A 24,674-nucleotide genomic window follows, 5' to 3' on the forward strand; every position below is an offset into this window, starting at 1 on the left:
GACAGGGATCTAAGAGGTGAACATAGTGTAGAGAGGGATCTAAGGGTTTGGAGTTGTGAAGACAGGATCCAAGAGCTGTGTGATTAGAGGTGAGAGTAGTGAAGACAGGATGTGAGGACTGTATGATTTGGGGTGAGTGTAGTGAAGACAGAGATCTAAGGACTGTGTGATTAGAGGTGAGAATAGTGAAGACAGAGATCTAAGGACTGTGTGATTAGAGGTGACAGTAGTGAAGACAGGACGTGAGGACTGTGTGATTAGAGGTGAGAGTAGTGAAGACAGAGGTCTAAGGACTGTGTGATTAGAGGTGAAAGTAGTGAAGACAGAGATCTAAGCACTGTGTGATTAGAGGTGAGAGTAGTGAAGACAGAGATCTAAGGACTGTGTGATTAGAGGTGAAAGTAGTGAAGACAGGATGTGAAGACTGTGTGATTAAAGGTGAGAGTTGTGAAGACAGGATGTGAGGACTGTGTGATTGGGGGTGAGTGTAGTGAAGACAGAGATCTAAGCACTGCGTGATTAGAGGTGAGTGTAGTGAAGACAGAGATCTAAGGACTGTGTGATTGAGGTGAGAGTAGTGAAGACAGGATGTGAGGACTGTGTGATGAGAGGTGAGAGTTGTGAAGACAGGATCTAAGGACTGTGTGATAAGGGGTAAGAGTAGTGAAGACAGATCTAAGGACTGTGTGATTAAAGGTGAAAGTAGTGAAGACAGAGATCTAAGGACTGTGTGATTAGAGGTGACAGTAGTGAAGACAGAGATCTAAGGACTGTGTGATTAAAGGTGAAAGTAGTGAAGACAGGATGTGAGGACTGTGAGACTAGGGGTGAGTGTAGTGAAGACAGATCTAAGGACTGTGTGATAAGGGGTGAGAGTAGTGAAGACAGAGATCTAAGGACTGTGTGATTAGAGGTGAAAGTAGTGAAGACAGGATGTGAAGACTGTGATTAGATGTGAGAGTTGTGAAGACAGGATCTAAGAGCTGTGTGATTAGGGGTAAGAGTAGTGAAGACAGAGAATAAGGACTGTGTGATTAGAGGTGAGCACAGTGAAGACAGGGATCGAAGGGTTGTGTGGTGAGAGTAGTGAAGACAGGGATCTAGGGATGGTGTGATTAGAGGTGAGAGTTGTGAGGACAGTTGTGAAAGCACCTGATGTGTAAACCAGTGTGAACACGGAATTATGTCTGCCTGTCAGGTGCCCCTGTACATTGCTAATGCCTATGTGCTCTGAAAGTACCTGCAATGTAAAGCAGTGAACATAGGATGATGTATATCTGTTGGATGTTCTAGTACACTGCTTATGCCTGAGTAGTCTGAAAGCACCTGCAATGTAAAGCAGTGAACACCTGCAATGTAAAGCAGAGAACACAGGATGATGTCTATCTGTTGGGTGTTCCAGTACATTGCTAATGCCTGTGTGTTTTGAAAGCACCTGCAATGTAAAACAGTGAACACACGTTGACGTTTGCCTGTCAAGTGCTCCTCTCACTTGCTGATGCCCTGGGCCTCATCTGTTTATTACTCAAATAATTCTACTTCTTGCAAGTCTCTGTACTTGAAACTAACAAAGTGTTGCTGCATTGAATGGCATGGAAAACCCTTGTATTGTTACACATGATAGCTTTAAACTGATTCAACTTCAGGAACTGTGCTGGACACAAATGGCATTCAGACATTTTCATAACTTTACCAACTTTTTATAAGGTCGTAGTCAACATTACAACATTTGAGGACATCAATCTTCTGAATACTGTAAATGACTTCAAGGAGCTGGGCCATTCTTAAACTATGAAACTAACTAGATAGATGAACACATACATACTGACTACATAATCTTACATAATGATATGATATTTACAATATATGAAAAATATTGTAGGTGTTAAGTTTGTAGGTTTTGCAATAAATCCTTTTTCTTCATTGTGCTATTTGACCCATAAACTTTGGTGTATGAGAAACACTTAAGTCAATCAACTAGTACTATTGATCAATGGCTGTTTGTATCATGCTAAGCAATTAAGTAGTTATTGAAAGTGAAGTGGTTACAATAATGATATTCATTTATATCTTGCTCTTGTAGCTCAGATAATTTGAATCTATTTACCAATTCAATTGTGACAAGCTAAAATTGATTTCCTGTTGGGAGTGAGTTTTAATGTTGTGATTGAGGAATCAGGTTTTGTAAAGTATTAAGTTGACGTGTCCAACATTAACCATGATTGGCTACTTAACTGAAGTTACTTTACACCAGCTACTTCAAAGACTGTTCATACAATTTTCTCTGTGTGTAGACTGTAAGCATAACTTTGGCTGCTACTACAGATTGTAGCAGGATGCTGCTTAACTGTAACTTCTAGGGTAGATATCTGGGTGCTCCTACAGGATGTAGCAGGTGATCACTTAACTGTAACTTCTAGGGTAGATATCTGGGTGCTCCTACAGGATGTAGCAGGTGATCACTTAACTGTAACTTCTAGGGTAGATGTATGGGTGCTCCTACAGGATGTAGCAGGTGATCACTAAACTGTAACTTCTAGGGTAGATGTATGGGTGCTCCTACAGGATGTAGCAGGTGATCATTTAACTGTCACTTCTTTGGGAGAGGGGGCACATGTAGGTATATGGCTGTTCCTACAGGATGTAGCAGGTGATCACTTAACTGTAACTTCTAGGGTAGATGTATGGGTGCTCCTACAGGATGTAGCAGGTGATCACTTTGACTGCAGTTTCCAGGGATATGTAATGACATTTGTCTTAGTGTAACAGTCTGCATCACCATCGGCAGTGATAAGAACAAGAAAGACAAGGAAGTGGAGGTAAAACTGAATAGAATGAGTTTGCAATGCAAGTGGAAAGCCAGCTCAGACATTCCCAGTATCGTTAAGGCCATGAAAATAATTAATTACCCTTAACAGAATCTGTAACTGACATTAAGTGGAGTAGAATAGTGATGCTGATCCCAGTTGTCAGTGTTCATGCTTTTGCTATGCATACTTAGACATGCTATAACACGGGCTAAGTCAGACAGTAGAAACGATGAACACACTCAACTCCAGCCTTCCATCTCAGAGCTTAGCAAGTGGCGGGGGAGAATAAAATCTATAACAGCCCGCCACAGAGGCCATGGCAAGCTGGCTTAGCCAGGATCACGGTTTGACCGACGGAAGAGGTTTGACTAATGAAGCAGTAGCTCGGCTTGTCTGCAGGGACACAATCAAAAATGCCCTCACACAGTCCCGACAAACGTGAACAGAGCCTGACAATGCTGACATGCAACTTAAAGAATAGTGACAGGCCTATCATAGAATTTGTCCTCACAACAACCATCACAGACTTTGTCCTCATAGCGACAATCATCACAGAATATGTCCTCACAGCGACAATCATCATAGGGTAGGTCCTCACAGCAACAACCATCACAGAATAGGTCCTCACAGCAACAATCATTACAGAATAGGTCCTCACAGTGAAAACCATGACAGAGAAGGTCCTCATAGCAACAACCATCACAGAATAGGTCCTCACAGTGAAAACCATGACAGAGAAGGTCCTCACAGCAACAATCATTACAGAATAGGTCCTCACAGTGAAAACCATGACAGAGAAGGTCCTCATAGCAACAACCATCACAGAATAGGTCCTCACAGTGAAAACCATGACAGAGAAGGTCCTCACAGCAACAATCATTACAGAATAGGTCCTCACAGTGAAAACCATGACAGAGAAGGTCCTCATAGCAACAATCATTACAGAATAGGTCCTCACAGTGAAAACCATGACAGAGAAGGTCCTCACAGCAACAATCATTACAGAATAGGTCCTCACAGTGAAAACCATGACAGAGAAGGTCCTCATAGCAACAACCATCACAGAATAGGTCCTCACAGTGAAAACCATGACAGAGAAGGTCCTCACAGCAACAATCATTACAGAATACAGTGATATAGACATGAAAATTCAGGAGTCATCGTTACCTTCCCTGGTGTCATGAGAAGGAGTCACCGTTACCTTCCCTGGTGTCATGAGAAGGAGTCATCGTTACCTTCCCTGGTGTCATGAGAAGGAGTCATCGTTACCTTCCCTGGTGTCATGAGAAGGAGTCATCGTTACCTTCCCTGGTGTCATGAGAAGGAGTCATCGTTACCTTCCCTGGTGTCATGAGAAGGAGTCACCGTTACCTTCCCTGGTGTCATGAGAAGGAGTCATCGTTACCTTCCCTGGTGTCATGAGAAGGAGTCATCGTTACCTTCCCTGGTGTCATGAGAAGGAGTCATCGTTACCTTCCCTGGTGTCATGAGAAGGAGTCATCGTTACCTTCCCTGGTGTCATGAGAAGGAGTCATCGTTACCTTCCCTGGTGTCATGAGAAGGAGTCACCGTTACCTTCCCTGGTGTCATGAGAAGGAGTCATCGTTACCTTCCCTGGTGTCATGAGAAGGAGTCATCGTTACCTTCCCTGGTGTCATGAGAAGGAGTCATCGTTACCTTCCCTGGTGTCATGAGAAGGAGTCATCGTTACCTTCCCTGGTGTCATGAGAAGGAGTCATCGTTACCTTCCCTGGTGTCATGAGAAGGAGTCATCGTTACCTTCCCTGGTGTCATGAGAAGGAGTCATCGTTACCTTCCCTGGTGTCATGAGAAGGAGTCATCGTTACCTTCCCTGGTGTCATGAGAAGGAGTCATGAACATGGTTTTGGGAGACATCAACTGTCATTGTTCATTGTTCATCAAGACATCAACTGTCATTGTTTAATAATGATGCCAAACAAGGTAAAGCAGGTCAGGTATTTAATCAGTACTCAGCAGTTAACTGGCCAACAAATAAGTTATATTTAAACATCAGCAAATTACAAGCTTAGATTATCTGAACTTAGGGCCCAATAGTATTGTGTCAAATATGATGCAAGCTTTTAAATTCATTGTGTGTTTAAAACAAATTGTGTGTCAAATACACAAGTTTTCTGGATCAAGGCAAACAGTGAGAATAGGTCTTCACATTGAGAACCATCACAGAATAGGTCCTAATAGCAACAACCATCACAGTATAGGTCCACACAGCAACAACCATCACAGAATATGTCATCGCATTGACAATTATCAAAGAACAAGTCCTTACAGCCACAACCATTCACAGAATAGGTCCTCACAGCAACAACCATCACAGAATAGGTCCTCAGGGAGATCAATCACTGTCTTCACCGAAGTTTTGCAGTCAGATGCAATAGTATAAGGTGAAACATCTACAGACTTCCACACTTAATAGTATATTATATATATGGGGCAAAGTCACAGAAAAAGTTTAATTTCATGAAGAACATGCATCATACACTCAGCTTACATTTAATAGTTTTAATAGTGAAGTTAATATGTTTCACTGAGATTGTTTCTTTGATAAATCTCCTGAATACGTTACTAAATAAATGGTCCTTTGATCCTGAATAAATAAATGTTCATTTATAGTTTTGCAGAAATTCTGCTGTGACTTATTTATACCAGGACAGACCTAGTTCCTTTTGGTTCTATAGATTTTCCTGGTCAACCTGCCAACGATTCTACTGCTGTGAATGCTTTGTCCGTGAATACTCCATTAGTGCAACATCACATCTAGCATTCTGCCCCTATGTCTATTTATTCATTTAGTATAACACAAAGTTCAGCATTTTAGAAAAGAGCTCTGGACAGAGAATCACTGCTCTGTGGTGATATGGGACAGAATGAGTGATGGGTGGTGCTATGGGACAGAATCATTTATACGTGGAGCTATGGGACAGAATCAATGATAAGTGGTGCTATGGGACAGAATCAATGATAAGTGGTGCTATGGGACAGAATCACTGCTCTGTGGTGATATGGGACAGAATGACTGATGGGTGGTGATATGGGACAGAATGGGCTGATGTGTGAAGATATGGGACAGAATCAATGATGGCTGGTGCTGTGGGACAGAATCAATGATGGGTGGTGATATGGGACAGAATGGGCTGATGTGTGAAGATATGGGACAGAGTGACTGATGGGTGGTGCTATGGGACAGAATCAATGATGGGTGGCGATATGGGACAGAATGACTGATGGGTGGTACTACAGGACAGAATCAATGATGTGTAGTGTTATGGGACAACAGAATTTGTGCTGAGTGAAATGAGTGAGTAAGGCTTAATGGAGCATTTTGCAATATTTCATTAACATTATGGCAAGAGATACAGAAATGGGCTTTTCAGCGGGATGAATGAAGGCTTTGACCACTAGACTGCAATACTACCTAAAGCAGTGTGGCGCTATGTTACAGAATCAATTAACAGCATACCGTAACGATTCTATTCAACATTACGGCAAAAGTACAAGTGCTCCCCTCAGGAGCTTGAAAACAGTTTGTGCTTTTGTGCAAGGGCATGAGTGGACAATGATGCCCTAATGAGCTGTGGACTATGGGAAACATGTAGGTACAGTACACTGAGGGTATAAAGTGAACAGTACACTTTTCTATTCTCTGTTTGTGCTGAATCTGGCAGGCCAGCAACCTCCATTTGCAGGCATGTGCTCATGCACCAAAAAAACCCATCGATCCACCTAGGTCAACTTGAAAGGATTTTACAGACCAAATAAGCATGTCTGCAACTTGTTGCCAACATTGATGGTTTCTTCTACATATGCTTTGCTTCTATCATCCTGATTCAATGGAATATGGCACAAGCTTAGCTTCAATTGCATCCTAAGACACTGCACAGTCTTCCCCATCAAATACAAAACTACACAATCAGGTATCACACCCAAGGCCAAACACATGTGGGTAGATGGACTCAATCATCCAATACAAACTTCAATGGGTGGAGATAAAATTTTGTTAAGTAATAGAAACAAAACTCAATGCAAGTTATGCACATAACAGTGGTCTAGTGATAACAGAAGACATTGATAGATGTTTTGATAATTGTCAAGCGAGGAGTTATTGTGATGACAAACACACACTGAAATTCATATCAATCATGACCATGAACTTAATGTGATCGTCAAGCTCCTCAGTGTAGTACACAAGAAAGCACTTACCCTGGTAACCTGATGCCCGTTCAATGTATATTTGGTTCAAGAAGAAAATCACACCTCAACATTCCTTGCAACTGCAGTACATCTGCACTGGGGAATGAAGTTATTTCCCCATATCACACATAAAGATCTTACAACTGCCTAGGCTGCACTCCAAATTTAACTTTTCAATTAACATTTGTGGAGAAACAAGAAAATCAATTGGATCCATCTTCTGCCTAATGACACATCAGAAGTTTGAAAAAAAGGATAATTTCTCTTTGATAAACACTCTATATGACTACTATAGAGGATGGTCCTGGCCATGTTAATTTTTCTGCACAGTTGTCAATATCTGATTGTTCACTGTAGGTGATGTTCAGTTTTGAAAGTTCCCTAGAATATTGATACAAGGGAACCGGTAGTACAATATGTCCCCAAGTATAAAGGACAAATGCCTTCCAAGTTGTCCTAGATACAAGGCATTATCAACAGTACAGCATGGGCACTCGAAATGTCCCCAAGTTTATAGGACAAATGCCCTCCAAGTCATCCTGGATACAAGTCATTAACTACTAGTGGAGCATGGACAAAATGTTTCCAAATATATAGGACAATTGTCCTCCAACTCATCTTGGAAACAAGGCATTATCAACCATCATAAACCGATAATGACTTCATTGTTCTCGGGGGACACTTTTTTTCGTAACATCCCTCAAATCTGATACAATTTTGCAAAATCGGAATCCTTGGGCAATTACCTACATACTATCCCTCTGCTTAGGGCATTATCTTCATAACACGCCCCTGCTCTGGAACTTTGAATTATTACTTGTCATAAAGATTGATATGTCTTTGTCTTGTCATCACTGAATATGATCATGAAATATGACATTATTGATATTTTTCAACATGTAGTGCCAGCACCTGGTTTCGAACACGTAACCCTGCGCACCCTGGCTTGATGGTTTTTATCCACTAGGCTGTGATGAGATTGTTTCTCAATATGAACCATCTGTTTCTTGCATGATGGGTAGTGCGGGCAGTGAATGGTTGGCATGTGCAAAGTACATGCACTGCGCTTGCAAGGCGAGGTGTTGGCTGTCAGTCTCATCCCAGTTGATTTCATCAGTGAATACCAAATATTGAAATTATGTCTAAAGTATATATCTTCCTTTGGCTTATATGTTGGATACAACATGACCGTGGGCATTTTCAAAATGTAAGCTATCTTCCCTTGGGAAATGCCCGCGGGCGCTCATCTCATGGGCATTTACTGTGGAAGCGGGCTTACTTTCCAAAAAAGCCCGAAGGTCATGTTACATCCTACACCTAGAGCATGGACACTCTACATGTCCCCTGAGAATATTGGACACATGCCCTCCAAGTCATCCTAGATACAAGGCATTACAACCAGTAGAGTATGGACACTCTCTATATAAATCTGAAGTGTGCTTCTTACAGAATAACTGCATTTGTCTAAGTCAACCTTGCTACAAGGCAATATCAACCAGTAAGCATGGACACTCTAAATATTTCCATTATAAAGTTCACATGCCCTCATGTCATCCTAGATACAAGGCATTATCAACCAACAGAGCATGAAGACTGTAAAGGTCTTCTAGTATATTCTGCAAATGTCAGAGCATGGAAACTCAGTGTAACACAGTATATAGGAAAACTTCCTAAAAGTCATATGAAGAATATCAACCAGCAGAGCACAGAAACTTTTTCTGTTTCAAAGTATATGAAACAAACTCCCTCCAAGTCACCCAAGGGACCAGCACAACATGGGCCATGTCACTTTGGCCCTTGACTGGTGTTCATTCTGTCTCTCCACAGTTACAGTTAGATGTGTCTCCACACTGAAATAGCTCCAAATTTATCGGTATTTGCCAAATAATTGTATTAACATTCACTGTAGGTTTGTAGACAGAAGTAACAGACGTATATGCCATTGAAATTCCATGCTTGTACATAGGCACTGCAAAGTTAAACATAGATCCTCATTTACACTTTTGAAGTCAAATTAGGTTTTCCTTTCATTGAAAGTAGACACTCCATGATTTCAATCTAACAAAAATATCAACTCATTCATTCATTCATTCATTCATTCATTCATTCATTTCACATTCTGTTGTTGCCAGTTTGTCATTTCTTGTCAACATAAACATCTACTCAGAAACCACTGGAACAATGCAGCTGAAAATGCAGATCCTTCGCCAATAAAGAATCGTCTGTTAAAGGTGTCTGATTTTCAATATGCCATATTCAGTTACCTACTTATTAACGATACTCATTCATTCATTTTAAAAATTACATAAAATTTGTAAAGTGGCACAACGTATGCATTCCAGTTTCTGTGATACCTTCATATTTGTAGCTTGCTTTGACTCTTGCACTTTAATCAAACTAAAAGCTGAAACTACTTCTGACCATTACTGAGCCATTTCCATTGATACCGTAATGAAATGTTATGTGCAGTTAGTAGTGAGAGTCAACCGATGTTCCCCTTTAGCATTCAATACTTTAAGCTTGATTTGAACTTTTGACCAGTTTCTAAATTCTATCCTATTTCATTTCTTCACACTAAAAATAATTTCTTTGGAAACCATAGTAAACGAGGCTGAAGTCTACATACTATATGACCACTGGGTTTGTTAAAAAGGTTTGAAACAGATTTTGAATATGGTCCAGAGAGAGGTAGTTGTATAGTTAGTTGACAGTTTTATAGATATGTTCTTAGTCTTTAGGCAGCAAGTTTCACCTTGTTCTTACATATAAACTTCAAGTTTCTTAAATGGCATAGTTGGCTCTGTGAATTCTTTTTCATAGGAAATTGTTATAAGGAGGGTCTTAAAATTTGGCATATATGATTTTTCCTTATTATGGCATCACCATTTTCAAAGTGTTTAAATGTCAATGCTGACAGGAATTCATATTAATTGTCTTCATTAAATTTTCAACTGTTGACTGTCTATACAGTCCGACAGTCCTTTTTCTTACAGACCTCCAGCTGTGTTGTGTGTCCAAGACTACATCATGAGACATGAGTTCATCTGCTTTGTTCTGTAACATCAGCAGAAAGTTGAGCTTAAGAAAGAGAGGGAAAGGAAAGGAGACGAAGAAGCAAATATCAGGCAAATCTGACACACTTCTGCACAAACACTAACAAAATTACACTGAGCATGATAATTGGTTTTGTATAAAGGAACAATGAGACTGTGTGTGCAGTCAGCTGACAGTGACACTACCTTTTTTTCGTAACCACATAGGAAACAGAGTGAATCCAGATGGTCAATGGGAACTGTAACTTTTTTCATGACAGTAAATGACTAGAATGACAATCAAACAAATTTTGAATCTGTTTTCTACATAACATGAATGTACCATTAGTTTCCTACAATGCCATGAGCCCTCAACTTATCTGGATGGACCATCAGTTTCCTACAATGCCATGATCCCTCAACTTGTCAGGATGGACCATCAGTTTCCTACAATGCCATGATCACTCAACTTATCTGGGTGGATCATTACTTTCCTACAATGCCATGATCCCTCAACTTGTCAGAATGGACCTGATCCCTCCACTTATCTTGGTGGACCATCACTTTTCTACAATGCCATGATCCCTCCCTTTGTCAGGATGGACCATCAGTTTCCTACAATGACATGATCCTTCAGCTTATTAGGTGTGGGGTCAGTTTCCTTCACAGGCATGATCCATCAATTTAATGGGTGTGATGTCTGTGTATAGTAACTGAGTTCTCTGTTTAATCAGCTAATTTACGAACACCTGAATGTTAGTATTTGGCAGAAAGACTCATGACCTAAAGCTTTAACGCCATTTTCAGATTAACTCAGAACCTAACTAAAGCACAGGTGGCGCCTATTGCTCCTTCAACATTACTTGCAAACATTTGGTTTGTTTTAGTACACAGTTGTATCAAGCAATCTGAAACAAGGCTAAAGTACTGGATCATCCCCATAACTGGGATCTTGTGCAAATCTAAGCGTAAGCTAAGATGGTTGTCTGGTTTTTATCCTATTACAACATAAGACCTGCATCTCTACTGTTGTCTTGGTGAACCGGAGCAACGTGTAGGTTTTCATTGTGACAAAAGCAAGGTTTCTCCAATTTGTGTATTAGCTGTGACTGATGTCTGTTTCACTGCCAGTCTGCATTATTGGGGCTGTGCAATTCTCCTTGTCTTCCTCACAAACAACATCAGTGACAATAATGTCTGACCCCCCAGCACTCCAGCTATGCCTCCCACATTCCAAGGCCACCATTACACTGCGATGAATTGCTTTGCCTCAGCCCTTACCTAAGCCTTATTACTCTGTACAGCAAGTGGAGTAGTTTTTTAGTGTGCTTCCTATGTGAAACCACAACGATGAGCACCTTACTTTTGAATACACAGCAGAGTGAAATCAGTCCAAATAATCACAATTCATGACATGTATATCAGTTGCTTTGAGTTGAGTCTCATGAGGATAAATAAACAAATACATATTTATGAAAAAAGCAAATTTGATGCTACTCATCATAAAACCAGATGCCCCAGGCACACAAAACATCAATGTTATTTGAGAAAACAAATAGCAATAACACAGAAACCCGTAAATAACTGAGTCTGGATCTGGCAATCCAGTAACATCAGGACTGACCCCGCCATCAGGGCACAATGACAAGTGTCCAAAGAGTTACCAACAGGGAGCCTGAAAACACATGTACATTCATGAATACTCCATGCCTTGTTTGTACGGCCAATGTGTGCTCACAAAGAATCACATGCACTTAGATTTACCTGATATCCAGAAGATTCTGTGTCAATGCGTGCCCCGATCCTGTCTAGCAGGATAACAATCAGCAGGAATCCAATGAATCCAAGGACAATGTAGGAACACATCAACTTCCAGAGGACTCCAGAGAACTTGCTGACACTGTCTTCCTCTGTTGCAAACATAAACAAAATCATCCTTTGAAGGGCATTTAGAAGAGGAAAGCATAAGAAAAGCCAGATTTATGGATATCAACTTCTTTATAGTGGATAACACAGCATTTTGGAGCATATGCCTGAACACCTGATGAAGGAGCAAGCATATGCTCTGAAACGTTGTGTTATCCACAATAAGAATTTGATATCCATAAACCTGGCTTTTCTTAAAATCCTGTGTAAAAGATGGTCAGAATCACTACAGTGACACAGATCACATCAGACAAACAAAACAGTAAACAATAAACATTGCTAAGGCAGAGGTTTACATGGAGCAGGTGCAACAGAAACATTTGAATTTTTTAGGTGTCATTGTTTATGGAAAACCAGTGTAAACCATATTGTTTTACATTTGGCGTGCTTAGTTTTGATGTGTATGTATTCATAACTGTCATAGTCATAGTAATTAACTCTCCCTTGTACCCAACATGGACACTTGTACTTGACAGGAAACACGTGAACATGAAATCCCTTCTGCATGCAACGTCAATGTAGAGTTGCAACATAAGTGTAAGTAAATATGTATATGGAACCAATATGACATATCCTTTGGCACCTGAACCTACATAACATCGAATCCGGTAAATATAACCCACTGTACATAACAGATTGCAGCTTCATTTCATAAAAAAATCACGAATCATACTGCTGCTTATTAAACAAAGACTGTATTTTCTGATGTCAGAAAACCTAGCAAACTTGCCCTAAGGCATATTGAATACTGGTACAGACTTGGGCAGACAGGGAGAATGCCCAGGGAGTCAGACAGCTTCCTGTCGGTAGTTCAGGCACCTCTTAACATTTCCCATCCCTTCCATGGACATTGGCACTATGCAGCGGACTTCAGCTACATCTGTTGCGGTTTAAACACACCTGCTTTGTCATGTTAGAGACAATCAGTTTCTCTTTACTGTGAATTGTTGGCTTACTGAAAGTGATTGTATGACAAATACGAACAGCCCAGAGTGGAAGTATGGGATATCATGTAATGCATATCCAGTACTTGTCGCATAATTTCAGATCCTTGAGACTGGAATGCTATACAATTTACCCATGCTTTGGTATGTGTGTCTACTAAGAATGTTACTGCCATGATAAATTCAAGGTAGCAAAATTGTTCACCCTGTTTAACAGGTAGAAGATGCAGCAAAAACATGCTGTGAACTAGATCCCGAATGTCACTTTTCTGGACATATCTGGGAGACCATGCATAACTGACAACAAGGAAAGAGAATATTGCATGTATTCTTGGACATGTGTACATAAGAATCAATCTGGTCTCTTTGATAGCTCTGTTGGCCTGAATTCTTAGACCCATCAGACGCAAACATAGCTATTCACATACAAGGCAGTACAACATTTTGAAAACTCATTTTAAAGGTCTGAACTTTCAGCTAAAAAACCAGAAGAATCTGTAGTCATGCTGACTATTCTGGTTTTAACAAAATCTTTTGATTTAGTAAAATATATCTCAGCAATTTGTTTGGAGTTGCTGGTTTGAGGATGGGTGAAAATTCACCCATTAATCTTGAAAGGTTGACTTAGGTGACAGTTTGTTAGTGTTCAAGTACAAAAGGTTGTCAAGTCACAATCTGGAATTAAAGAAAGTTGGATAGCTCAGGGGTGGGAGTTTCTTCTCTGCAGAGCACTAATGTCATTGACTAGTTAATCAATGACCTATCTTATCTAAGTGCATGTTATTGCCTTCACATGTGAGGAAGCCCCTTTCCCATACTAGTTAACCAAGGAAAAACTATATACACTCAGCAACCTCATGAATGGCTATTTTGTAATATATATATATGATGTACCCAAGTTTCAGTTAAGTTTGCTTACTTGAAATGACATCTGGAGATAACGAGAAGCAGGAAATTTCCAGTAGAATTCAAAACTTTTCAGTGTATATATGTACATGATGTAGCTTGAATTTTATTTGACTTCAAAAGAGGGCTGAAGAGGAGGGACTTTATGTTCCCCTGGCACCCAGGGTTCAGATGCTCTGTCATTTTGAGTCTAGTGAACACATAATCTTTCATATGTCAAATGTGTATTCTGTGTGAGATTTGGAGATTTAGCGAGACGTGATGATTGTGGTTACCATAACAAGCCTATCTTCCACAACCAACCTTATTGGTTTTTTATGTCCAGCAAGGAAAAGGAATGAAATGCTTGAAAAAAAGAGATTAATATGATCATGTTATGCTCCAAGACCTATTAGCACAAAGCAATTTGTGTTGTGCCCCAACACCCTGTTATTGTACAGAGGTCAGGATAGTCAGACAGACATGATTGCTTTGTGCAATTTTATCAAATTGAATGTTTTGTGTCCTCAGTTTACTTCTTATTGTGAAGACCTCTGACAAGCCAAGAACACAGCAGCAACTATACTGGAAAACCTTCACAATATGCAGTATAAAGAATTATTTTGTGATATTTGCCTTAAAACACTTCTGTAGCCATTTTCACAGAGGGACCATTCTACGAATCTGTACTGGCTTTGCATATTTCCCATAATCCTCTACTCTGGATATGGCTCAGTTCAGACATACCAGACATATATTAGAACTGAATGTTTTCCTTCTTGCTTCAAGCATTGTGTTAAGTAATAATCACCTATGATGAAGTGACATACAATACGTTGAAATGTGCAGAAACAGAAGAGACACCGTGAGTGTCAGATTGAATGCTGCAGCCCACGTGTAGGGCACGATACGCCTTGTAATGGCCTATTGATCTGCGATGGGAGAGCCGCCATTGTGTGGAATAATAGAGATGAACAATAGCAGTGATAGCAACTCACATCTCCCTGTTATTCCATAATTAGATTTAAAGGCATACAACACTAAACTGCACTCTCCAATTTCCATGTTGTCTGAGCTTGGGGTATTTCATGAACGATGTAACATGATTACATCTGGTGCTATGAAAATATGCTACACTTAAAACTGTTCTCTGTAGTCGTTTGTGGAGAATGAAAGTGAGCAAGACAAACAGAATATAGTGTTCCTGTGTTTGAAGCATATGGAGAGCATGATTTCTATAATGGAATCACAAAGGCAATTTAGAAAACATGTGGAATTCAGTACAGACTTGCACAGATATGATGGCAGCCTCACAATGTCCATCTGGGAGGAAAAACACAATATCCCACTAACACCCAGCCTGATCATCTTGCATTGTCATAATGTATATTCTTGCAGCAGTATTAACTTTCCTACACTTTTGACTCTCAAAACCAAATAACTGAATACTTTCTGGGTCTAAGTGGTTTTCACACCTAACAGACAGTGTTTCCCTGGATAGGTGAGGTCCTTTATCTTATCACAAACATCAGATAGTACTGATATCATTTCTGTATTCTATATTGTATTGCCTTCACTCTGCAACATGGCCTCAGTGGTACTGCCTCAGTCATCAAACAATGCTGATTAACATTTCTTTGGGACAATTTGACCAGATACATTATGACCAGATGCATCCATGTTTTCAAACCGTTTTCAAAATGACCTTGACTTGATATAATGAACTTGATTTAATTTGAACCAACTACATATTGACAAGAAAACATAACTGCAAGACTAAAACAGACTGCATGGTCTATGCAGACTATGGTCCTGTAAATTTATCAAAGTTGAAATACAGGCCATCTGTGCACATAATGTTCAAAGTGAGGTGAAATGGGTGTGCATGCATGCGTCTGTGTGGCTGCTTGTACTGGCCCAGACCCGAGCTGGATTTATAGTGCTAGCTCACTGAGACATCATGCCCCATTTAAGCATGAATACCTCACTCAGACACATTATACTGATTCTGAGCCAACCAGACCTTGCTGTACCCATTCATGGCAAGAGACCAACAAGTACCACATTGTAGCAACTGTTGATGTAATGCGGCCGGGGATCAAACTCGTGACCTTCCTCTCTCCAGGTGGATAGTCCAACCACTACAGCATGCAGCTGGTCTAATCTTCGAGCACACACAGTTAGATGATATCTGGCCTACAAGAATATGACAAATTACAAGTTATACAGGGATGAGTGAAGAGAACAGTAAATAATCTTTAGAAGTAAGGTGTACCAGTATGTTAGTACTTTGTGTGGAAAAGTATGAGTTAGTCACAAATTAGGAAATTTGTTGGCATCCTTTTGGTTGTTGTAGATACTAATAACAGGCTACATCTGTAATAGGGTGCATTTGTACATGTAGTATACAGGTAAATCAAACTCTGATACCACTAAAATAGCTGATCAGCATACACAGCTTTCTAGGTATCTCAGCATCAGCAGCCACAGTATTCAGGAATACTCTAGCCAATAAAATACATTCTGAACAGCAGTTGTAATGCAGTAAATCCTACTTGTCATGATCTAGAGGTACATGTCCTATAGCCTATGGTACTTGTTATGACGCAGCCAAGTGTGCTTCTTGTCATGATAAAGAGCTATGTGTCCTACTTGTCATGAAATAGAAGCATGTGTGCTCTTGTCTTTATACAGAGGATTGTGTCCTACTTGTCATGAAATATAAATGTATGTGTCCTTCTTGTGATGATACAGAGCAATGTCCTACTTGTCATGAAATACAAAACCATGTGTCCTACTTATAGATGATGTAAAAGCATGTGTCCTACTCGTCATGATACTGAGCTATATGTCCTATTTGTCATGAAATAGAAGCATGTGTCCTTCTTGCCGTGAAATAGAAGTATGTGTCCTTCTTGTCATGACATAGAAGTATGTGTCCTCGGTGTTATTATACAGTATCATTATCAATATAAGGTGTCCAGTGTTGGGTTGTCAGTATCTCACCTAGGAGAATACTGTAATGAGACATTGAGTTAAGTGTTACGCCACATTCAGTAATATTCCCAGCAATACGGAAGTGTTCTGTAAATATGACAATCTAGTGATCAACAGTATGAGCATCAATCTTTGCAACTGGGAATTGATGATGGGTCAACCAAATCAGCGAGCCTCAGCACCCGATCCCGTTAGTCATCTCATGCCTAATGACAAACATGGGTTGTCAATATGAAGATCAACATTCTGACCGGTACCTTCACAGGTAAATAGTACTGAGTGTACATATCCTAAAAAGATCATCCAATGTCAATAGTTCATTTCCCTCTCATTACACAAGTTGCATGATGACTTACTGCCACTGATTTGATGCATTTCTGAACACCTGCATGACATCATGTCAAATAACTGTCATCTATATATCTACTTTTAATGAACACATCCAACATAATCAGTGATTAATTTGTATACAAAAAAAACAAACAAACACAAAGCCTAGTGGCCCACATTTCCTAAGAATGTCGATCATATATTTCACAATGGATAGCTGAAATGTTAAATCATTTCACTCTCTCTATGTATTTAGCTTCCCACATCCTCCCTCTACAAAGTTAAGGTTGATAAATATGCCTTCAGCAAACTGTTAATTACCGGTACATGTGATAATAATTGGCAGCATGAATTTTCAGCTTTCTGAACCTAAAAGTTTGATAGACAGATTTTTCAACTAAAGTTTGGTACACTGAATAATGTTCAGCCTGTTATGGTTATGATCTTATTCACCTAATTACTTTTAGACACATATTTATCTCTTTTTATGCTTGTAGTAATTTCATATTTTATGTTGTTATTCATTTGTATTTTTGTCAAGCTTTGTGAACCAAAATGTTTCCTTTTAAGGTAATAAAGTGTTATCTGTCTGTCTAAAGTGTTATCTGCCTGTCTTTCTGTCTGTCTGTCTGTCTGTTAAGAACACCCACAAATCAGATCAATTTATCTACTATTTGTAAAGAGTTGTAGAGAAGAATTTCAAAACATGTATATTATTTGCCAGCCAATGTCCTAAGCTAAGTGCAGACAATGATGTCTTGATCAAATCTGAAATCAATCATACCAAATTAACATTCCTGCAAAGTTCTGTTTTTGTCGTTTTTGAGAGACTGAAACATTTCTGTATTCTATTTTCATAAACTAGTGATTTTTCAATTTTTGGTGCCTGAAATGCATCCCCTTGTGGTTAGCAACACTAGGAAAAAGTTTCTGATCCATCCATCAGCTGGCTCTTGAGAAATGTCAAAATTTGTATTTCTGCAACATGATCACCAGCTGCTGAAGCTGATTGCAGCTTGTGGTGCCTAGGACACATTGAGCAAATCTGAAAATAGCGCTGGTGATTATCCTACATTAGAATTAGCATTCTGAGGCCATGAAGTTTCTGGAAATAGGAGGTTCACACATTTCCTAATTTTTGATTAATATTATTCAAAAGGATAATTATGATAAACAATAATTATGACTAGAAAGTCCAGACTGACAGACACCTTCAGGAATTTGGGTTTGAATTAATTCATAAACTGACCACAAATTTCTCTTTTTCTCTAATGTTGTTTGTTGTGGCAGTGTTCCAGCTATATGACAGCATGTAAATAATTGACTATGGAATAGACAAACCAGTGACTTATAATTAGAAAGTTCCGTAATGGTAAATACAATGAAACACAATCAATCCTGTCACAATGTCTGACCTGATCCACCTAGCCACCTAGTATGAAAATGTTGCTGGGCATTACTACCAATATAGAAGCTCCACAGCAACCCTGTCACAATGTCTGACCTGATCCACCTAGCCACCTAGTATGAAAATGTTGCTGGGCATTACTACCAATATAGAAGCTCCACAGCAACCCTGTCACAATGTCTGACCTGATCCACCTAGCCACCTAGTAGGAAAATGTTGCTGGGCATTACTACCAATATAGAAGCTCCACAGCAACCCTGTCACAATGTCTGACCTGATCCACCTAGCCACCTAGTAGGAAAATGTTGCTGGGCATTACTACCAATATAGAAGCTCCACAGCAACCCTGTCACAATGTCTGACCTGATCCACCTAGCCACCTAGTAGGAAAATGTTGCTGGGCATTACAACTACTAAGGAAGCTCCACAGGGTTCACCAGCTTCAGGCCCTTGAGTATATCACTGGCCAAAAAGTGTTGCCTCAGGTGAAATTTCCATCCCAAACCTCATTTACTCACTAGACTAAATTACAGTGGAAGCTGTCAAAACTGCCATCTGTCCAATCCGGCAAGTTTTCAAGACCTGTGTAAAATCTCAGTCCTTTCCGTGACTAGTACATTTATCATCAACTTTACCATCCGGCACGTTGTCTAAACTGAACTATTTCTTCAGTCCTGATTAGTGTCGATTTAGGCAGCTTCATTTTATGTAAGTGCCAAGCAAATTCAAGGTATAGAATCAAGAAATAGAATCAAGCCTATGATACCACTTTCAAATGTTACATTTCTGTTGCACGGTTTCAGTCCTCTATTTGAATACTGAAGCCATCTACCAATGTTACATTTCCATTGCACAGTTTCAGTTCTCTCTTTCAATACTGAAGACATCTACAAATGTTACATTTCTGTTGTACATCTTCAATTCTGTTTTTGAATATTGAAGCCATCTACAAATGTTACATTTCTGTTGTACAGTTTCAATTCTCTATTTGAACACTGAAGCCTTTTAGAAATGTTACATTTCTGTTGTAACCTACCCTACTCTGGATCTGCCAATGTTAACACACACATTTGTAAAGTGTTGCAATGGTAGATAATGCAATATAACTTTTGAAATCTATGAAGCTGTCCATAAGATCAAATTGGAACCATAAAGAACACATTTCAGTTCGACAAACAACACATAATCACTCCTAATAACAAGACGTGAAACAGTAATGTAACACTGTGTAGAATAACAGGGACCTGAAAGAAGATATCCAATGACAATCAATGTTGTATGACAGCAAAGAAGCCTTGCACCAAGCTAAAGGGCCAGTAATTGCTGATGGCTGGGAAACAACTGTGAGTATTCATTCCCCCTTTATACACTGAAACCTGAGACAGCAGGCAGAGAATGTCAGTCCCTTGGTAGCTGGTCAGAACAACATCATCTCACACCTGAACCAGAAATCCACCATCATCAGCTCAGTTCAATAAAACAAGTACAAGAAGATACACATGTTCCTAATTCTACATGGACTGGTGCATGTCCTAATGGAGATTTATTCTCTGGCCACATGTCAGTGCCATCTTCCTGTAGCTCTAGTGTGAGTGAAATCTGAACCCTGGCATTCCCATTCTGGCTACTTGATGCTGTTGCTAGGGGGATTCTATCATAAAGGTTTTGGATTTCAAACCCTGATTCTCATCCTTGCCATATCACAGGGACTGCAGTTTTGTTGATCTTGTCCTGTAGACAGAAGTTAGTTGTTTCCAAGATACTACATGCTCAAATTACAGTGCAAGTGTCCCTTTCCTCAATGGATTGTTTCAGAGAGTCTGCTTCTTCCAAGAATCAACAGTAAAAATATTTGTATGCAGCCAAGATGGCTGCTGTGTGACTCTTGTAGGAAGTCACATAAGTGGAAAAAGCCAGTTCTAACAGAAAGAATTCATTTCTTTCATAGTTTTTCAAATATTCTAAATTATCAGAAATAACGAGTTTCAAAACATTTCTGCAGTGAAAGATAGATATTGACATTTGCCATTTCTCATAGATTAAGATAATTTTGGCAGATTTCATTTGCTTTCTTCCTGTCGGTGAATTTTTTTTCCCCCATGAAACCTGCGGGTGAACGGCTGTCTCCTAATGATAGATATCCGTGAAATTATGTCACATGTACTTCATACAGGCCATTTAGTCATTAGTTCACCTGACTGAAAGTCAAATGGGTTTCCATTCAGTGACATCAGAGACCATATAATATATTATATGGTCTCTGGTGACATTGAACAAAACCAATATCACAAGAAAAAGCTGAAACTTGAAGGATCATATTGCTGTCTGCTTATAACCCCTAGTTTACTGGATGTTTAGCTTGATACACACACATATTGATATTTGCTTAAAATGTAATGAAATTTGGCATACATGTTGTAAAATGGCTCAATACATTCCATTTTCCATGATTTTTACATTTGGACCTTTATACTTTGAACAAAATACTTGATAGTTTCATCAAAATGCATTTCTTTACACTGTAATTACCATCTTCTTAGAACCCACAATATGAATAGAGCTGAAATATCCCATGCTTGCTCCCAACAATGATAACAATGTGTCCCCTGGGCATAAAAAATTAACAGTCATTATGACACCCTGGTGTGGGGAGTGGGAGCCATAGACATGTTTTGGGGAGTCAGCTTTAATCAGTGTTTGCCCTTGACTTTAAAATTTAGAAGTCAGCATGACTCCCTTGTGTCATGAGAGGGAGTCATTGACATGTTTTAGGGAGTCAAATATGCAGGTTTTCTGTGTCATGGGGAAACACTTTGAAACCCCAATTTGTTCAAGGGGTAAGAATACAATTTCTCAATAAGGCTATCATATAGAAACATATGTTTTTAGTGCCTGCCTTTGATGACATATTAAAGTGTTTCCTAGATATCCATATGAAGTACAGTGCCATGAGACTGATTTCATTATGTCAGGTAGTCAGCTAATAAAATGATGGCAAAAAATATCCAAGGGCAATGAATGATTCCAGCACTTTCATCACTGAATCATGCTTAGGCCAGATGAAATAATCAGCAAAACCTAAAGTAATTATTTTCACTAATGTGTTGACTCCATACTTGACACTGACAGATTTCACAGAGTTGCTTTCACTGAAAGACTTTTCTATTTTACATGGCTAGAGACTATGTTTTTGGTAATTCATTTTTACTAACAAGTTCTCATTCAAATCAGATATTGACAGTTTTCCATGATATCTAAACAGCATACATGGAGTAAACAGTAACAATACTGCTTTACTAATGAGATTTGGACATTATTCATGTGTATTTGTTAAAAATAAACACAAGCAAACAAATTCAGAGTGTAATTTTGGATGTACACAACTAATCTGGACCTGTGACAACTTCAGCTTATTGCAAGCACAAGACACAGGGTTGAACCTAAAAGCATCAGTCAGTAATAGATTGGCAGGTGCTCTTCAAAGGTCTGCACTGAATCACAACCTACAAATATGTCAGAAATATGCCAAACTAACAAACCAATCATATTAAATTATTTGTCTTTGTCAGGACATCATATAAATATAGGATCATAAGATCATTGCTGTCAATAGATACCATCCAATCAGCATACAGTTTAACTTTTGGTAGAGCTGAAAAGGCAGATTCAAGAAACTCCTGAATGCAAATGAATTAACTCATTGTTACAATTATAGTTTTGACTGTCCACTCTGTGTTGATGTGGGAGAATTGTTATGCAGTGACTGGTGACTGCATATAGTGAATCTGTTACCTACATAACTAGCATGAGGAGTGAATAAACACTTAACAATCAGTAGAAATGTCTGACATTCCTGCATATCAAGATCTTTGTTGTTAGCAAGTGGCAGAGGAACAAACACTTTCTTGCTGGGTTAACGTATCATGCAAATGAACCTTTGAAGTTTATTTACAGTACTGCATACACAAAAGAAACAGAAATTAGGAATTCGAAATAACGATATTTAATTATTCCTTGGAAGCTTCAATTTTACATCACAATAAACAATCTTGATTTATATCAAACTGTCAACATTGGTCTGAAACGTTCTACGTATAATGATAATGTTGTTATTGATGGATTTATGGTAAATGTTTAAAAGCTGCCTGCCTATTTTAATGTGAGCTGAATATTAGGTGCATTACTTCTAGTAATGCTGAGTAATTGCTCCAGTGGCCAAGGCTTGGGTAATGGCATATTAATATATCAAAGTAAAGGAACACCAACAATCTTACAGAATCAGCTGGCTCCAGTTTTGTTGCATGACGGTATCTATGGGACACCTACAGCTTTGTGTTGCAAGCTTAAGATAGGTCTTTGTAGGCTGGTTGCAATCAGATTTTGAAAGACAACTGTGAAGACATGCCATGTCCAAGTACCATTATCTAAGACATGTCACCAGCACCTTCCAAATTAACAAGTCAGAAAATAATTTTAATTGATGCAGTCAGAGGTGTGACTGCAATATGTAACTGTGGCTGAGCACAGATACCTCAACCCCAATCCCCAGTAGACTGGGGAAACCAAAATCCAGCTAAAAGATGCAAGATGGTCTTCCTCTGCAGTCACCCACCCAAATAGTATTACTACTCCGCTGTCATTTCCACCACCAAATTCCTGTTAAGAATCAGTTACAGAGGATCTTTTCCCTCAGAAATTCCCCACAGACAAGGCATTCAGCTGGCACCTACCATGTGTGGTTATATCGAACACTGGAATACCTTCTCCAGAGACCTCTTCTTCCTTCTTTATACAAAAGTTGACAAAAGCATTGTCATATTTAGTTTCTTAAATGTATTAATACACAATGTTGACCCACGTTAACAATAACTTTATTTGCATATAAATACAAAAAGTTACATGGAGTTCTTAGTCTCATTTCTGTTTAGTAACTGGACAAATTATTAAATGATGTCTGCTTATAACTACACTTGATTTTATCTGCTACATCCATTTTTGTTTCATCATTTCTGATAGGCCTTTAATGTTTTAAGGACTCCTTACGTCTTTCCCCTTTAATGCTGGGACTCTGTTAGTATGTAAAGTATATCTGGTACTGTGGTTTGCACTCAGTGTGCATTTAAAGTGGGTAGATCCACTACTATTTGAGGCAGTTATGACAATACTTATAGATCCAAAATTAAAAAGTGGAGAAGATATCAAGAAGAATTCATTCCAGTTTTACACCACGCTCTTACCTCTGATGGAAAAGGTAAGAGGGAGTAGTGCTATAACGTTCCTTTAGACAAGTACACAGACTTGCAACATTCTATACCTACATCTAAAACATGGAGTGAAGTATGTAAAACTACATGTTTATTTGATTGTGTACATAAACACTACAGTTAGTTTATGTTTTCTCATAGACAAATGTGTAGAACATACATTGTCAAAGGTCACATGCATAGTAAAACACAACTTTGCAGATTCTGATACCTTTCGGTATGGACTTAACGACACAAATCATCAAAAAGGCAAATAGTTTAAAAATAATGCGATGAAAACAACCCCGAGAAATTGGTGTTCAAATGATTTCACCCCAGCGCTGGGTGAAAAAGTGGTTCCAATCGCTTTGCTGCCTTGCGCTGCTGTCATAAGCTATGTGCAGTGAATAGGTTCACAGAGCTTGAAAGAGTATGCATGCCCAGGGTAAGAGGTCGTGAGCAGTAGTCTAACCATGGTTGTGTGCACAAACATGTAAATATTCTATAGCCCGTTTGGCTCAAAAGCGGACTGATGAATTGAAGGCTAGCTCGAAAACTAATAAACATAACCTACTCAATGAATCATACCAACTCTGTGAGGTTTTTGCGGAATATTTTTCCTTAAAATAACAAAGTTGTTTAACAAACAATCATTAAAATACTGACACAGTTCACTATTTGTTACGAGGGAGGAGTGCAGAGAAAGGGACAGTCAGGTGTGTGAGAAAGCATGGAGATAGCACAGCACAGGTTCATGAATAAACTTTCTCGCCACTTATGCATGTTCTTCTTGAACACTGGCTGTGCCCTTCTCTGCACTCCTCCCTCATAATAAAGAGTGAACTGTGTCAATATTTTGATCATAGTTT

The 24,674-nt window shown here is 39.1% G+C and overlaps 1 protein-coding gene across 1 annotated transcript in view; it reads right to left on the minus strand.

Annotated features, from left to right (window-relative positions):
- LOC137282470 (protein unc-93 homolog A-like) overlaps nucleotides 1–24,674 on the minus strand; it is a 55,153-nt gene that overhangs the window by 20,772 nt on the left and 9,707 nt on the right. Inside the window, exon 2 of the mRNA XM_067814226.1 lies at nucleotides 11,837–11,982. Within this exon, the coding sequence (XP_067670327.1) occupies nucleotides 11,837–11,982 (146 nt within the window). The remainder of the gene's footprint in view (nucleotides 1–11,836; nucleotides 11,983–24,674) is intronic.

Source organism: Haliotis asinina, chromosome 4 (assembly GCF_037392515.1).
Source record: "Haliotis asinina isolate JCU_RB_2024 chromosome 4, JCU_Hal_asi_v2, whole genome shotgun sequence".
NCBI classification, from domain to species: Eukaryota; Metazoa; Mollusca; class Gastropoda; order Lepetellida; family Haliotidae; genus Haliotis; species Haliotis asinina.